General features: G+C 35.2%; 1 protein-coding gene across 3 annotated transcripts in view; it reads left to right on the top strand.

The window, feature by feature from the left end:
- Positions 1-17,339, top strand: part of LRBA (LPS responsive beige-like anchor protein) — a 390,502-nt gene extending 373,163 nt beyond the window's left edge. For all 3 annotated transcript variants that reach the window (XM_084516786.1, XM_084516785.1, XM_084516787.1), the window contains exons 54-57: positions 5,543-5,644; positions 6,858-7,072; positions 13,401-13,552; positions 15,784-17,339. In XM_084516786.1, coding sequence (XP_084372912.1) covers positions 5,543-5,644; positions 6,858-7,072; positions 13,401-13,552; positions 15,784-15,874 — 560 coding nt within the window. In that variant the 3' untranslated portion in view covers positions 15,875-17,339. The remainder of the gene's footprint in view (positions 1-5,542; positions 5,645-6,857; positions 7,073-13,400; positions 13,553-15,783) is intronic.
- The last annotated feature ends 937 nt before the right edge of the window (positions 17,340-18,276 follow it).

Genomic DNA, 18,276 nt, shown 5'->3' with positions numbered 1-18,276 from the left:
CACAGAGTATAGGAATGGAGAGACTGGGGATTATTGATTTTTTGAAATCTGAATTGGTGTATTCAATTCACAAAGGCCTTTTAAATCATTTTCTTCATTATGTTTACTTTGGAGACACAGTGAACCTGTTATCTTGATAAAATGTGTGTGAAGACTTTATATATTAGTACTGTATAAGTATTAGTAACTTGTACAATATGACAATGTATACAGTAAGTTTTCCCTGTGTTATATTCACTGAAATTAATTCTACAGGATAAACTTAATATTTTTCTCTTTACTGGACAACACTATAGCATAGGGTTTATACTTTTTATGACTTTGGATTCAATATCAGGATAGAATGATATGTTATTCAAATATATTGTTCCTTTCATCAGGAAATGTATGGTTGAAAATATCTTTTTGCAAAAACAAAACTTGCATCTAGGCATAAGGTTGTACTTTTTGTTGTAAAAAGTTTGAACAGATGGGAAGGAGTTAGAGAAAAAAAATGAAGGAATGAGAGGAAATGCTGATGGAATATCATGAGGAATGGGAAAACAATAAAGTTCCCATATAATAATAATAAAAAAAAAGTTAAAAATCCAAATTGCAAAGGAAAGATTATTGAAACTGAAGTTTTAGGAATACTTGAAAAATAGTGTCAGATATTTCCAAAATATTTGAAATATTTATAAATATTTTAAATATTCAAAAATATCACTTTAGTGAGATCTCACATCCATCAAAAAGCTAGCCTTTCTGTAGCAGTTAAATGTCTTTTAACCTGTTGGTTGTTATTTAGGTGTTTACTGTGTGTGATTTATAAATAGTTTTAATATAGAGAGTTCTGTATTATTTGATAGTCATCACTGATGTAATTTGATAGTATAATTACTGACGTAATTAAGCTCTGAAACTCACTATATAATTAACACAGAAGCCTAGCAGCAAAGTAGTTTTCTTGATTTCCTTACATTTTACTGAAAGCACTTGTGTCCAAATGTCATATATTCTGTAAGTACATTTTAACTTCTCAAATCTATTTCAAACTTTTTGTTTTCCTCAATTTTTGTCATGAAACAATTTCCAAAAATGCAGTATTTATAAAATGCCTTTTGAAGGTTCTTCTTTCATATGTAATTTGGTTTCATTGACATATCCTACCGAGAAAGTATTCAATCATTTGTTTTAGCAAGAAGTAGGTAAAAAGGTGGTTTGGTCAACTGAAGCTTCATTTAATTAGGATTTTATATTGACATAAAATCACTTAATTAATTTGCCATTCAGAAGTGCCCTACAGCCTCTACAATCATGGAATAATAATTTAGAAATTACTGTTTGGCTGTCTGTGACTTATCATAATTAACTGTCTTCTCAGCATTAAACGTAAAAAAGAGCATAGTCAAATATTTTATATTTTATTGTATAGCATAATGCTATCTCACCAAAAACAGTAGGAGGAGTATCTTGTGTATTTTATTGTGAGATAAGTTTTTTTGTCAACCCCTAGTTTGATCTTTCTTTCTTTCGTTCTTTCTTTCTTTCTTTCTGGAAACATTTTTCTTTGGATGAGTTACTATATTTGGCTCAGCTCCTACAGTTCAGTACTGAACACGTAGAAAGTGGTCTTTGTAGGAATCTGCTGAAGGATTTAAAATGTCATGATTCAGTTTTCTTTTGTAGCATCACTAAAGCTGAAAAAATAGTGGAAAAAGACCCAGCAATACAAAACAATTTCTTGTTACTCAGTAAGGTATTTCTTCTTCTGGATGTCATTAAACTAGAAGAAAGTTTTGATTTTGCCATAATTGCACTGTTCCCCTTGAAACATAGTTTGTAAATGCTTAACTTTTTTTTTTTTTTTTTTTTTTCCACTGAAATATCGCCATAAGCTGACATGATATCATGTGATGTTCTTTTATCTTCTGAAGTTTGAGTTTTATGACTTAAAATGTACTTTAATCACTTAAGGAAGAGTGGTTTTCTGTGGGAAAACAGCTTTGCAGAAATTATTTATTGAAATGTAGGAGAGTCCTTTTGAAATAATTTGAATGGTTACTGTAAAGGTAAAGTATTCTGTCCATTACTGGGAAATAACTCTATGTGTACTTCCTATGACTTAAATAAATCATTGATGACATTCGCTGCAATGCGAATGTGGCATTAAGATTCTTGCAGCATTCAACTGCAAGTAGCAATTCAGCAACGGTATAGATTAAGGATATTATTATATACTATGCTGAGAAAAGCACATCTGTAAAACTGTTGTGTCTTGGTTATTAGTGCTAGGATTTGAACTATCTTTAATCTCATTTGACTTGTTCATCTTCCTTAAGGATCTCCATAAAGATGCACTGAGTATTCTTTTCAGTCCTTAGTTAGGGTTTGCATCAGTGGTCGTAAACCTGCTTAACGGACAAAGACTCTTTTCCCTTTGAAGTCACTTCCCCAGCTTTTCAAAAGGTCTGCAAGCCGGTTCCCTAAAACAATTCAGAAAAGTTTGAAGTGGTGCCCCTTAAACCAGCAACAAAATAAAATTTTCTCTTTGCATTATTGAAAACCATGACAATCTTCTGAAGCAATAACAATTTAAAAGCTTTTAAAGAAATCTGTTCTGCTCTACAACCAGCTTTTAAGTTGACCCCATTATTTGGAAAATCAGAGGCTTGGAAACCCCTAAATACTCGACATTCTTATCAAGGGAGTCAGCCTGACTTTTCACAGGACTCCTGTTTTACAGTATTATTCAGGTCCTAATTTCTTTCAAGATATTGTTGAGATTTCTTGTATTTCTGTTTTATATTAAAGTATTTCTTAAATGTAATTCATTAAACAGCTGATATAATTTATGAAATGTTGATCCTGCCACCTGTAGATTTGTACTCTTTTATGTTTGAAGCCAAGTCCAAATTCTAAAAAGACTGAGGGCATTACTTACTAATTTTACTTTTCTGTGGACTGTGATAAATGTATATGCTCAGTATATGCTCAATTTCTACTTTTTAAAAATCTTATCTCCTACATTTTAGGCTTATATTTACTGACAGCCTAACACAGGTAAAGCCTACAGTAATGAAGTTGCTGTAAGCAATAAGTTTACTGTAAGGATTTTGTTCATCTGCACCTCCTGACATTTCATTCAGGCATTGCTTCTAACAAGTCCTTCAAACTCCAACATCTTATATTCATTACTTCCACTACAAAATTGTACATTTAAAACTTCTCTGATTTCAAAAGTTTTAAAACCAGAATTTTTCATTAATATGTGTAGTATATAATTAGATTATTTCCTTGCTGATTGGTGCAAGTATGTGTTAAATGCGATTTCTGAATGCAAAAGAAAGGAAAACACAGAACGCTAAAATTTTGTTAATGTAGATAGTTCAACTAAAAGAAACTACACTAACAGAAGGTTTAAATGCATAAAGCTGCCTCCTGTCTTCGGTCTTCGGGACAACAGGGAGAAAGAACTGTGTCAAAGAAGTTGAATTGTTACAGTAATGGCTTTTATTACATTTTTTCCCCAAAAGGTGCAAATTTGTGGATTGTCTACTCAGTGTTCTTTTATGAATCTTCTTGGGTGTCTGTCTCATGTTTAGGTGAGGAAAATTCAATAGAGAAAACTTTCTCAAAAAGGTTTGTGCACATTTGTAGAATCAGTCACCTGAGCAGTACCTAGAGGTCGTTAAGTCTACCCTTATGCTTCTAATTTGTTGGGAGTTTTTCCTTTGCTTCTGAACTGTCTGCCATACTTCCTGGGTTTGAGTGTGTTTTGCAAAACATTATATGAAACAAAAGCAGCAGCTTTTATTGATTATTTATTAAGAGATTAGGGACATTTAAGTGAGTTGCTCCAAAGCATTTTCAGACTTAAAATGTTGATAACATACATATATGTGTGTTTGTGTTCATATACTATTTAGCGTGCATGTGTATATCTAAGAAGAAACAGATTTATTTACTTTTCAAAAGTTTGTATTATAGATATAAATTATAAAAGTGACTGGAGAATAAATAAGATTTTGAAAGGTCAAAATCCTTGATTTGGTACTTGGTCATAGATTATGACCTTTTCTAAAAAGCAATTTGAATGTGGCAGCTGCATGGACACTCTGGGAATTGTTGCAAATGGTCTGACTAACAATGTAAACTACTGAGAATAGCTAAGGCTTTATATATGCATGCCGAAATCTATGCTGCTTTCCACAGATCTCTCTCACTGTACGCAAGCAGTCTGAATAGTTACCTGTTTTAATATTTTGCATAATTTCCAAGACACAGAACCAATATTGCTAGTACTGCTAAAGCTCTACATGGACAAATTAATGACATTGTGCTCTTTTTTATCTTTTCAGAAGTTATAACCTCAAATATAATTTGAGTGTTCCTGAGTCAGTAACAAATGGAGTCTGTTGGCACTACTATTACTCTCTGCCTTTGCAAAACCATCACCTGTTCTTGAAATAATTATTTAAATAAAAAAAAAAAAAAGTTTGATTTTACTACTACCACTGTCTTTTTGGCATCTCACAGAAGTCATATCATCATTTATTGTGAAGTGAAAGTATTTCTTGGAGCTTAAATACTAGTCTAATCCTTTTTGAAACTACATGATAATATTGCCAAAGATCCATTCTTTAAAGTTTGTATGCTTCATGAAATCCTACGAATAAAATAATTATACAGTAATGCAAGAATAATATGTGCTTTCTGTGAAATGCTAGCATTCTAAATGAAGGTGGTGCAGACAGTGACTTGTGAGTGAAAGTATAAAATTATTTAAAGAGCTTTATAGCATTTCCTTACCCTTTTTGTGTCTTTGTATTCTGGAGAATACTAAATTTTATTCATTTAAAAGTGCCATTTATACAATTTCTTTTTCCTTCTGGAATCAGCGTATGTTTAATTACAAAGAGAATCTTGGAAAAAGAGTTTTGTATGCTTGTTATTGTTGCAGGGAACTGTCTAATAGGACCAGTGGTAATTGGAAATTCATCCTGAGTGTATTCCAAGCCCCACATTTTACAAGGAACTCGGACATCAGGCTGAAGTTTCAACACTGTTGCTAGATTAAAATAAAACTGTCCAGTGCATGTTTTTCTTCATCTTGGGGCATTTTAGGTGCCTCATCTCAATACTTGTCATAGTGATGCCTGTCTTTACTTACTACTACTATAAGATTTTGTAATCAAATTAGGTCTCTTTCTCCACAACAAAGGTAGAGGAGGAGAGGGAGGGTGCGAAGGGAAAATGCAAGTATGTATTCTCCAGCTTGTGCTGTTTTTTACTCCCCACCTGACTTTCATATGAATATGCATTAGTAAAAGCAGAAGCTGAGCTCCTGTAGCGTATTTCCGCCGTACTACATAGATATGAGTACTGCCGTACTACATAGATATGAGTACAAAACAAGCAAATGCAAACAGCAGCATAGAAGTGATTTGTAGGGAACGTGAGCTCCACAGACGAGGAAACTGAAGATGCTTCAGTGATTGGAAGTGGTAATTTTGGAAACAGATTGTAACCAAGGATCGCTTTTATTGTCTTTTCATTGAAGGTGATATTGCAACTCCTCGAGCTATTTTGACAGGACATGACTATGAGATCACCTGTGCTACCATTTGTGCTGAACTTGGTTTGGTAATAAGTGGTTCAAAAGGTAAGGAAGCTGTTGGGATTTCTTTCTGTTCATAAAGCTGTAATCCTAATGCAAAAAGGAATATAGTCTAAAGTGACAGAATTTATTAACTTTAGAGTGGTTTTATTTTTAACCTTGTTTACAGAAGGTTATTTTTAACCTTGCTACAGAATTCAAGTGAATTTGAAACCTCTTTTTAAACATAGTAAAACTGAGTGTGTTTTTTTCAGACATCTACAAGAAGAGGCAACCACATCAGTTTCCCTGTTCTAGTGTACTGATTATAATTTCTTTTTGTTTGCTTATCCAGTGTAATTGCATATAGCATACAGTCAGATCCAGCTCTTGACTGCCAGGAAGGTGAAAAATGTATTACTGCAGTTGGCTTTCTTTTCCTTATGGATAACTTCTCATAAAGGAAAGCAAGAATTAGTTCCAGGAGAAAGTGAATGTGCTGTCTTCTTTGTTTGATGAAGGGTGTATACATAACTCCCAACTAAAATTTATAGTAATTCTGCTCAAGCTCTCATTTTTAAACTGGAAATTTCTTAGAACTAGGATCTCTCTGGTTTAGTGTTTCCAAAATATCTACTCTGAAGCCCCTTTTCAAATAAGTTGGGTGTACTTACTGTATGCACCTGTTTTATGCATGTGAACACTTGTGGCTTACATGCAAATCAATTATTTGTCTGAATATATTAACATGCAAATACTTAATGAATCATACATGGGTTAAAAATCTTAATATGAGAAAATGCTCTTTCAGAGTGCATACATGTGTAAATTCATTACACTTAACTCTGTCTTGTTATATTATGTATACATATAAAATGTATTTTGTAGATTTTGCTAATCTCATATTAGGATTCAGTACATTTATTTTTGTGCTCTCAGAATTAACTACTACTAATTCTAAAAGGAAATCCACAAAATAAAATCTCAGTTAGGTCTCTAACTAGGTTTGTTAAGTGTTCTAAAATACCTTAATACAAACCTCTTAAAGCATTAGCTGTTCATTTTACTCTGTCACCCTTAAATTCTCAGACTTTCCACTTAAACATGGTAAAAATCATCACAATGTATTATAATAGCAATGTATTACTATGTATTATAATAGCAATTACTTACATAGAATCCATTGCTAATTATTTTATATATAATAATAATAATAATATATTTGTATCTTTAAATGAGTATGTGAATGAATATCTAGAGTTTTTATTCTGTCTCATAGAAGGACCATGTCTCATACATTCTATGAATGGAGATCTGCTGAGGACATTAGAAGGTCCTGAAACATTAGAAGGTCCTGAAAATTGCCTGAGACCAAAACTTATTCAAGCTTCAAGAGAAGGCCAATGTGTAATATATTATGAAAATGGCCTCTTCTGTGTATTCAGCGTGAATGGGAGACTTCAAGCCACTATGGAAACAGATGACAAGATCAAGGTGAGTGTACTCAAATGTGTGCAAAGGACTGTCAGTTCTCGTATCGGGAGAAGCTATCAGTTCTAGAGTTGTGTGGAGCTGCTTTCCATAGCCAGGCCATAGAAGTATTATTTTTATTTTAGAATAACTTTGTTCATATAGTAAGAAACATTTCCTTGAACAGAAGAATACAAATATTACTAATTGCTGATCAGAAGTCAGGCTATTTCTTTAATTTTGAGTCTAAAGGGAGGAGGTTGTTGGACGTGCTATTTTGGAAGTTGCCCTTTTCTGGCATCTCTGTCTACATTCCTTCATCTTAGCTTGAGATAGCATGTGTTGTGCTGAGCTACAGGAAGTTTATAGGCACATGTCTATATTTCAACTCTTTAGCTCTTAAAAGTGTCTTTAGCATTTGCTGACCAGGCAGCCAGCTTCCACGTCTTTAACTGCAAGAGACATGGAGCAAGTCCAAAACTATGCAGGAGGTATTTTAAGCTTATGGACTTATGGAAATTATTTGGTAATACAAAATGCAGATCTTTTGACAGTTCCTATGATATAGTACCTATGAAGCAGAGCAGAACCTGGCAGCTATGCTGCAGTGAAGCAGAAATGTCAAAAGAATCCCTTCCTTGAAACAAAAATATTCCCACTTTGAATGAGGACAAAAGGGAATGGAAGAGAAGAGAGGGGAAGAAAATGAACCAGCATTACCACAATGAAAATGAAAAAGGAAATTTCATTTTGAAAGGAAAAAGAAACTAAAAAGAAAATTAACAAGCATTATCAAATTATAGTAGAAAGCTACAGAGTGCAACAAAGACATGAAGTGAGACCACATTGCTAGGTCAGCATTCAGGCTACCTGAGTTATCTGAAATTATGGTCTGTATACTAGTTGTCGTGGTATGAGGGACACTAAATCAGAGAATGGTTGAGGTTGGAAGGGACCTCTGGTCTAATTCCCCAGCTCAAGCAGGGCCATGTAGAGCAGATTGCCCAAGACCTTGTCCAGGTGGGTTTTGAGTGTATCCAAAGATTGATATGCCACAGCCTGTCTGGGCAACCTGTGCCAGCACTCAGTCAACCTCACCGTAAAAAAGTGTTTCTTATTTAAAACTATTTAATAATTTAACATTAGTCAAAGGGCACTTCTGCTGTTGTTCTATACCTCCAAGCTGATTTACCAAAATCTGATGGAAGAACCCAGCAAATCAGCTGCTGAGATTTCCAGTCTTGTCCTGAGTTGAAAACTCTCAAAGGCTTCCGCTCTTTTTTGGATTAGTTGTTTCAGGAAGAAAATTTCACTTTGTCCTCATGCTCTTTCTACAGAATTGTAGATTTTTGTTTCATATGTTCGGCAAAGTTGTGAGCATTTTTAAATTTGCATCTGTTCTTGACTCTGATCATATTATTAAGATGTAAGAACATGCCAATATATTTGAAAGAATTCTGGTTTTCATTATTTCCATTTTATAACTTATATTAGAGTAAATGCTCCATTACCACAGAAGTCTCCAGTGTAGTGCACTGTATTCCACTTAAAACCTTCTAAAACATTGTTGTGTACTGTATTCTGTTAGTCCAACCTCCTTGTGTTTTTCCAAATTTCAGGTGCAGTGGTAGTAGAATATGCAGAAATTACTCTCTGTGTAGGTCTCTTTTCCATAATGAGAGTGCTGTTCTGCAGTAGATGAGAGGGCATACAGTCTTTGAATGCTATGGCAGCTGCAAGTGCAGATGTGAGGCTGCGGAAATAAAGTAGGAAAGTGTATATTTTTGTCCCAGGCCATTTTTCCAAATTAATGTAAATTCTTGCTTCAATTTTTCATCTTTCTTAATTTCTCTGAATTGGACCTTTAGCTGTCCTTGTACAACTGCTTTTGATATTTTCAGCCTACTTTTCAGCCCAATAGCCCAATTCTTTCCATAAAACAAGTACATATCACAGTGTTTTCTCTTTTTATAATAATAACGTTGATGATCTGTCACTTTCAGTTGTGATTATGTTGTCAGCCAGGAAAGCAAATCTGTAAAATATCTCAAAATCTCTTGCTGGCTAAAACAATTTCTGTAGTGTTTCAGTTAGTACCCACAGCTTTGGGAATTTGCTGGAGGCAATGGAAGTTCCGCTCCCTGTTGGCCAGAGTTACATATGTACAGGGGGTTGTTTTTGTTTTGTTTTGTTTTGTTTTGTTTTCCCTTTCTCCCAGTGGTCCCAGTTGGGCTTTATGCTTAAACAAGCTACAACCCTTTTTTTCCCAGTGCTTCTGCACTATATCATGTTAGAAGGCAAGTGGCAACTGCGTAATTAAAGTAGGGGCATTTAAAATGAAAAGTACATACCCACAGGCTGTGCAGACAAACACTTTTCATTCCTTTTTGCTCTGGAAGAATAGAAAAGGGAAGGGAAAGGTCAGGAGTGTAGAAATCTGTAACATTTGCCTATGTCATTCTGGACTTTCATTTCAGAACATTATTGACAAAATTAGCAGTTTTCAATAACGATGTTTGGAGCAACATTCTAATTTTCTTTCTCATAGTCCTGTGTTAGAAAATTGCTAGAAAAATTTCAGACACTCTGGGGAAATTCAGAATCTAATCAATGCCTTCCACCTGTTTTTGTTTTACATACTGTATAGCTCAGTGGAGCTTAGGCATATCGCAGTACGTCTACCATGTAATGTTTAGATATCTTAATGAATAACTTAACTCTAAATAGTCTGCTTGTTCTAAGAAGTAAAGTTATTTTACCCTAAACAAAGGCTGTATGCTGTTTCACCCAGAGGAACCAATTTATTTTCCTTTCCTGAGTCTGTTTTGAAATGTGGAAGTGCCCACAAGACTCCTGCTGCTGTAAGCCAGGGCTGTCACAGTGTCAGTTCTGCCTTTTTACGAAGTACTGCCTTTCAAAAAATCTGAAATGTTAAAGGATTTGTGCAAAGTTTTGAGACTTTCCAAGGAAACACAAGTCAGAAATGCAGCTTTTAGAGCACTGCTGAAATTGTGTACTTTGGGGATTATTTGAGAGTCTGAACCTCATGTCGTGAGAGCGATTAGTTGCAGAGTTGTTTCACATTCGTACCTAGCAGAACCACAGATAAACGACACTGGGGTAAAGCAGAACAGTAAAATTGATTCATGTCTTCTATACCAGTTTGAGTACTTGGGAGTAAAAGCATCCTTTCTTTTGTTAAATCTTGAAGGGCATGTCATGAAACTGAAATGTTGACAGTGTGACCTTTTTCTTTCATTCATTCCTTCATTCATGTATATACAGAGGCAGGCAAGTGGCTGATATATTTATTAGTGAACAATAAAAATAAATAAATCAACATCTTGTCTTCCTGACAAGCCAATGACTAAGTAAAATTGCATAGGTATAAATAAGGGTTCAAAGCCTATCCTTTATTTAATCAAAAGATCACAAAAAACACTGCATTATGCAGGTAGTGGAAGAGTTAAAGATTAATGGCTTTAATTTGCCTTTTAATATAGCATTTCTTCAGTAAAAGCCTCAAGTATAAAATTCAAGTGAACCATGACCAGAAGGTTAATGGATTTTCATCAGCTGAATTTTATAAGTGTAGCAAATAATTATTTGTCACAGTCTTCATTGCAGTTTGAAAATACCCTTAGGAGACTGCCATTGCTATTGAGGAAAAAAAGCCACCCTATATTGATTTTTGCTTCTAATGAATAATCTTTTTAATAATTGTATGTGGTATGTTAGATCTCATGATCCTCTCTACTCAGTGCATACAAGTTCTAGATAGTTTTCATGGTCTTCTCTTAAGTTTTTCTACACCAGAAAGAGTGAACACTGAGTTGTTACGCTCTTGTTAGAGTGTCTAAATTAATTTTCAAGCTCCTTGGAGCTACACTTTGGGAGGTGTTTAGCGTATTTTTGTAGGCTGACAGAAATGATCACAGAAACAATTTGTGGTGGGAGCATTTGTTTTTGGGGAGAGAAGGTTCAGCTCAGCCTACTCAGCTCTAACCTGGGTTGGTATTCAGTTTTCCATAGTTAGAAATGGTTGAACGAAAGCCATATTCTGCTTGATTGTTTCTAGATTTGCATGTATGTGTTGTTACTTTAATTCAAAACATGGTTGGAATAGGTTTATCGTCTATTTATTTCAGTGTTATCACTGTATTTTGTTTATAGTATATGTTTGTATTTGAATTATATTCGTCTTAAAGTTATTGTATGAAATAAAATCTTGTCAATGTAATTCATTCTGATTACTTGGGAGTTGTTGCAGTAAACATTCAAAACTGATAGTATAAAAGTCACCTATAGAAACTCTATCTTAATGTAAGTATTGTACATCATATATTTCTTAAAGGATGTATTTAACATCACAGTAATAGAGTACAGCAATACAAAAAATACAGATACGCAGTATGTCTGACTTCAATTATTGCTGTTCACAAAGCAGTATCTTATATGGACTGTTTATTTTGGTTTCTAGGCTTGTCAGCAGTCTGTATAAACACTTTAATGTTGCATGAATGAAACAACTTTGTCTTTTAATTTCTCCTGGTTTTGTGGTGCATGCACTCTATAGTCAGTATATTAAAAAGCCAGTGACTTCCTCTTCCTCAGGAATTTAAGAGCACAGTGTAAGTTTTGCACATTGAAAGTCTGCAGAAGCAGAGATTGCAAGTGCCAAAATACTTACTGACTTCTACACAAAGGGATATGTTTGGAAGACCCTGCCTTAAGTTCTTTCTGCTATTTCCTAAGTTTAAACCTTTGAGCTGGAATTTTCCTTGTAGACTATCATCTTCAGGTGATTTCCTTGCCTTTCGCTGACAAGGCTTTAAAATGGACCAACCAATTTGTAGAGTGTGGTTGTGGCTGGACAAATGTGTTTGTTTAGAATTTAAAAGTCATTGCTCTGAATATCCTACATGATTACATTGTTCTATTGAAAAGTTTTGTGGCTCCCTGCCTTGGGTCAGGAGGCCGAAATTTATCAAGAATTAGCTCTGATGTGAAGGATTTGTGTTTTGTTGCCCAAATTTATCCAATGCACAAATCTTTGAAAAGTCTCAGGTTAAATGCATTCAGTAGGCAATACTTACTTAGCATTTACATTCAGTACTGGATGTCTGCAGCCCAGGGGTGCAGGAGGTGCACATTTTTCCCTGCAATGATCAACCCCAACAGTAAGGTGCGCAAAATTGCCATAACCAAAAATGAGATGAAGTGATCCTGGATGAGGAAGGGAAAGGGGTATCAGGGGGTGGGGAGCAGAAGAGAAAGAAGAACAGAATCAAGGATAGAGTCAAGAACAGAATGAAAAGGGTGCTTGCAAGAGCAATAGGAACAGAAAAGTAGAGGTGGGAATGTAGAAACTTGTCAGAGACTAACGGAAGAAAGCAGTGACCCCATAGGCATGTTTCATTTTAATAAAAGTTCAAGAACAGTTCTTTGAACATTTTGGCTTGTTTAAAGTGACAAAATTCCTCTTTAAGCAATATTTCTCATGCTTTGCAGTCATCTTAATGTCAGATAGTATTGTGGTATCATCATCAGGTAACTGAGGAAAGATGTTGTTCTTCCAGGTATTCAGTATATGTCATGATTTTTCCAATAGCACATAAGAAACATTAAAATAGATTGTAAACTTCAGTTTTAAGAAGTCTTCACTCTGAAAACCAATGATGTCCAATCCTTCAGCATGATCTGGATCCCAAACTAAGATTTCAAATGTAGCTTTGCCATCAGTCCTCATGGTACAAGCAAATTCAGGGCATAAGCCAGTGAATTTGTCACAGGCAGTTTCAGGATAGATGTTGAAAAGAACCACAGTCCCCATTAACAAGGGTGGTTCGTTATCTTACTAATCCAGGGCAGGAATGTAACAATGCTGGTTGAAATTAATTCTTGTTATTTTTGTATCATTTTAGTTCCCTTCGTTATTCAGCCCTTTGCCAGACAGGACAGCTACAGCTAGGCTAGTATTAAAAACATTTGGGGAAATGTCAGGTACTAGATTTTATGCCAGTGCTGCTGGATCTTGTAAATGTATCCAATTAGAAGAGTAAATTTCTTTAGTTGACCTCATATTACATTTTTGGAATATGGAATAAATCATAGGTGAGGTAAAACTTAAGTAATGCCGTCTAGCATATTAAAGATAATTGTGCATAACATTACATGTAGTTCTATTGCTGTGTAGAATAACATAACAAGATGTTGTATCCCAAAAGCTTGCATTGATATCAAATCTCCTTAGACACCCAGCTGTCAACATAAAACTTTTTTTTATGAAAGTGTGAGAGGGGGAACAAAAGCAGCATATATTTACCAACAAATATCTGTGATTTCCCCTTAGGCAATCCAGCTGAGTCGAGATGGACAGTACCTGCTTACAGGTGGAGACAACGGCGTTGTCATGGTATGGCAGATGTGGGACCTCAAGCAGCTTTTTGCTTACCCAGGGTGTGATGCTGGAATCCGATCCATGGCCCTGTCATATGACCAAAGGTTAGAGCAAAGTCTGGTGTTCATGTGAATTTCAGAAAATATATTTTTACAGTGAAATTATATTTTTGTTTTGCTTCTGATATTCTGTAGATCTCAGATCCTGATGGTTATCTTGAGAATTCTGTACTTTCAGAAGTTTCTTTCTGTAATGTCATATTTAGGGCAGATAATCTTTTTGAGTATTTCAGATCTTGCAGGGAGTGAAGAGATATTTAAGAAGTCTTACTTTGGCAGACTTTCCAAATAGGTTGAATTATTGGCCTGTGCATGTACAGTATGGGTCAGATGGAGGTGGAAGGTTATGTATGTGCTTTTCATGTTTCTTTGTTCACTTACGGTACAAATTACATTCCTAATTCCAGATCTTCATGTAAAAAATAGATCAGTTAAAAGAGCTGCACAATAAGATTCCTTCTACACATCCATACTTTGGTAAAAGCAAATACTAATGTTCATTTCTAGAGAAGTGATTTTATCTATATAAATCCTGACACCCCTTAAAGATTTCTTCTACTGAAGACAATTAGATAATATTTTTACTGTGTTTTTTCATTGCACTTGCCAATGCTGCTATACTTAAAAGATGTTTGTATTTTTATTACAATAGTACTGTTTTTTTATGGCATGTTTACAATTTCATTTGTACCCTTCTTGCTCACAGGTGAGAATTTTTTTTTTTGCTTTGGTGTATATGCTTAGAGGAGTTGCTGTATGCTTTTCGAAGAGGCTTGAGCTTCTAGATCCCTTAGGAGTGTCTACATTGTATAGTAAAGCATATTGTTGAGATTCTTAACTTTCCACTGAAGTCCGTAGCAAATATTTAAATATTTTTTTTCACCTGGACTGCATTTCTAATGCTTACATGAAATGAGCTATTAAAAAAAAAACAAGTCAGCAAAATCTGTGGACTTCAATCAAACATTCAACTTCTTGTTAAACATAATTAGAGATTATAGGCATTTTGGAAAAAAATCAGTGTTCCATTAAAAACAAAGTGCTGTGAAAAGTATTTCAAAAGCTTGCGTTACAGCTGTTGAATTTTAGACCCCTGAATATGTATACAGTTTTGCATTTAGAGAATCTATAAATGGTAATTATAATAGCATGTCAACAAAATGTTCGCATGTCAATAAATTGAAATTTAATATGGACATCTATAAATGTATCCATGTGCTCAAGTCAGGAACCAATTCACTCTGGGTTTGAAGACAGAAATGCAGAAGAGGATTTAATTTATTTGGTGTGCATGAATGTATATGTTTGACAGACTGTGTGTAAGAAAGGTTTTAACCTAATACAAAAACAGTCAAAATGGTTCTATTGAAATGAAGTAGTGACATTATCAAAATGCAATGTTTTAATGATCTCATATTTCATCTTTGTTTTGAAGGAAAAATTGCAGCTTTTCCTTCTGAATATTTATTTTTCATTCTGAAGTGTTTTGTTTTTTTTTTTTCAAAATGCCAGAGTTTTATATTTCCTCATGCTCTTGATTTTCATAAAACTTTAATATGAAACAGTAGAAATCACAATACAGAAGCACTTGTTATCGTATGCTATTGCCAGCATCATGACTTTTCAAATAGATCTAAATTGTCCCTAGTAGTAGGCCAATGTTAAGGTATTTAGAAAGAGTACCACAGTGGGAAAGTACAGCAATTGCTTTCAAGAACTTTCAAAACCACTGAAGCCTTCAAATTGCTTTCAAACCCCAACACTAACGTGTCCTATGCTGACATCCAATTACTTCATATAGAGCAAAACTTAAATGGGGAAGGCTAAACTGAAGTGAATACATTTCCCAAACCTTCTCCACTTCGCTGCTTCATCCCACTCCCATATGCTGCAAAAACAAATGAGCAAGCCAAACAATAATCCCAGGAAATCTCAACCGGTTACAGGACAGTGATGCTGGTAAACTCTTCTGTCGTGTGACTTTTGAGTCAATTGTAGCTTCAGGCCAACCATACAGACCGTTGCATGGTGTTTCGGTAGGCTTTGTGGTCCATAAATCTTCTGTCAGAGCTTGTGCAGATGGCAGTATTAGCTAAATCCAGCTTGCTGAAGTCTTTGGGAGCCCCTGAAGCCCCTAAGGACTCTTCTGACATGTCAAGCCCTTCCAGCTCCAGCTGTCTCCTCGTGCCTGTCTTGGCATAACCTGTTGGTGTGTTGGCTCATACACATGACCGTGCAGTGGTCTGCTGACTAACGTGATATTGTGCTTTTCTTAGGTGTATACTGACTGGCATGGCATCTGGGAGCATAGTGGTTTTCTACAATGATTTCAATCGTTGGCATCATGAATATCAAACCCGATACTGATCTTCACGGAGACCACGATTAGCACTGATGTGGGCAGCTGTTGTCAGAATGAGACTGGCCATAGCTCGCCTCCCTTGGTGTCCTGCCACAGCGTTGTTCCTTATAAATAGCTATATCCCACCTGAATGTAACTTAAATTTGCTGGGAGAAGCAACCTATTTTTTAAAGTTAATCGCTATTTTTGTAGACCTTGCTTGACTTTTTTGGGGGAAGGGCAATGAAGCAGAAAAATGGCTGCTGGGTTCTGTAGTTAAAAATCTATATTTTTAGTCATAATGAGAAGTCTATTTTGATCCCTGTATGTAAAAGAAACCTAAATTAAAGATGGTTAAAACTCATGTTCTAGCTGTACCATGAAGAAATGAATTTTCCACCTGAAGCTTTACCTATAACCTTGAAGAATATATGATTTTAGCATACTGGAAATGAATTGTGATGTTTGGGGAATTTTAATCTGTACTATCTGTACTACACTTTGTCTTGTACTTTTCCAAATGATTGTACTACAACAGCACTGAAGTTTCTGGGAATCAATAGTAATATTTAAATTATGGTTAATGTAATTTTAAATTTTGAAAATTGTTTCCATCAATGTTACTATTCAAGCATGTTTCTAGGCCTAGACAATTAGTTCTTTTTTAGTTGTATGCTTTGTGCAGTTAAGAGAGAGAAATCAGCAACGGAGTTTGTGTTACATCAAGTGTGAATCCTCCTAGTTTTTACTTGGCATCTCTTTCAAAGCACACCAAAATGTGGATTGTTCCTCAAAATCAGAAAGGTTATTTGGAAACTTTAAACTCAAATTAGGAACCTGCAGAGGCAGGTTTTTTTTTGTTGTTGTTTTGTTTTTTTTTTTTAATAGATGCAAGTACCAAAGCACATTTCTGCTGTTTGACTGTGAAAGCACTAAAAAGGCAGATGTTTGCTGGTGCTCAGCCTCTATACAACAGCAGAAGCACTAGACTTGCAGGCTATTCTTCTCATTTTTCCACAACTGACTCCTGCAATACTGTAGCACACACCATATTCCTTTTCTGTGTACGGCAGGAACATCTTTTATATTTTGCTATCACCAAATCCAGTCAGATCCTGTCCAATCATGTGAAATGCTCTCTTTCTTTTAGGAAATGAAAAAAAAATATTTATACTAAGGAACAATAAGTTATTTTGGTGTTGCACAAATCTACTTTTCTACAAGATTGCTGTGCAGAACTCTGTGAAAATATTTGTGAAAAGAACTGTTATTGTTTTGTAAGTCTGTATTGCATAAAAATCTTCTTTGTATGTTGTGATCTATGAGTTGAAATTTACATTCCATCTGTATCAATACATACGTTTCTCTAGCTGCCTATTAGAGCAGTTCCTGTTTTTCTAAGCATTTAGCTACTATCTCTTTAAGTAAAGATTTGGAATGAGAAAATTCAGTTTGAGTGAAGAAATTAAATAAAATTACATTTCTAATTGAGAGCTTTGGTGGGGTGTATTGGGTTCTTGTGGCTCAAAGTATATTCACAACGTGGAAAACAAGTGCTATGGGTAATGCATTAACAAGTACTCTTGCTGTTTATGCGTTGGTGACTAAGTTTTCTGTGCCCTCTACATTTGTAAGCTGTTATGGTGGTATTGGTACAGTTACGTTTATAAGTTTTGTGTAGCAGAGGAATGATCTGATTAAGTGAAGGCTATAGTTATAGCTGTGGTAAGTGCCAGGTATACTGAGGAATAGGATTTGTTATGCAAAACTTGTATTTTGTGTTTCCCTAAGTTCAACAACTCTCATGCCCTCTCATCAGAAGATTTTGAGTGGAAATTGGTATGCTCTTGAAGTGCAATTTGCATTTTTCTCAATCTAGGACTGGGTTTGGTATGCTAAGTGGGGAGGGAAAAAAAAAAGGAAATGTTGAAACATTGCTGTGGCCTGGCATATTTTGCCAAGTGGAAATCCTGAAAATTTTCTCTTTATGATCTCCTTCTGACTTAGGAAACATTTAATTATTGACAGAAGTCATAGCCTGTGATCTTAGGGCCAAAATATTTCATGGGGAGTTGATTTGGTAGGTATGGCAGCACCAAAACAATTTGCTTGTCCTGGAAAAGGCCCTGTTGATCATCAGGTGCTTTCCCAAAGTGAAAGCATAACTCTGTCTGTGACTCTGGTGCTATCCTGAGCTGAATCCAGCTGCTGGGAACACACTGGTGGCAGCTATGTGATGGCACTAAGTACTCCTCTGGGAAGCAGAGTACTTTCCTTCTTTGCAGTTCAGGGTTCTGCATATCACAGGTCTCCTGTGGACAAGAAAACCTTCACCTTCTGCTCCATGACCAAGGCTGGGAAGGCCTCACCTGTCCGGACTGCTTGGCTGGTGGCTCCGGTGAGTAGAAATGCTTCTCCTTCCACGGGT

Source organism: Aythya ferina (assembly GCF_964211825.1).
Source record: "Aythya ferina genome assembly, chromosome: 4".
Classification (NCBI taxonomy): Eukaryota; Metazoa; Chordata; class Aves; order Anseriformes; family Anatidae; genus Aythya; species Aythya ferina.
Note: the sequence above shows the minus strand (reverse complement) of the source record. Positions and strands in the feature narration are given on the sequence as shown.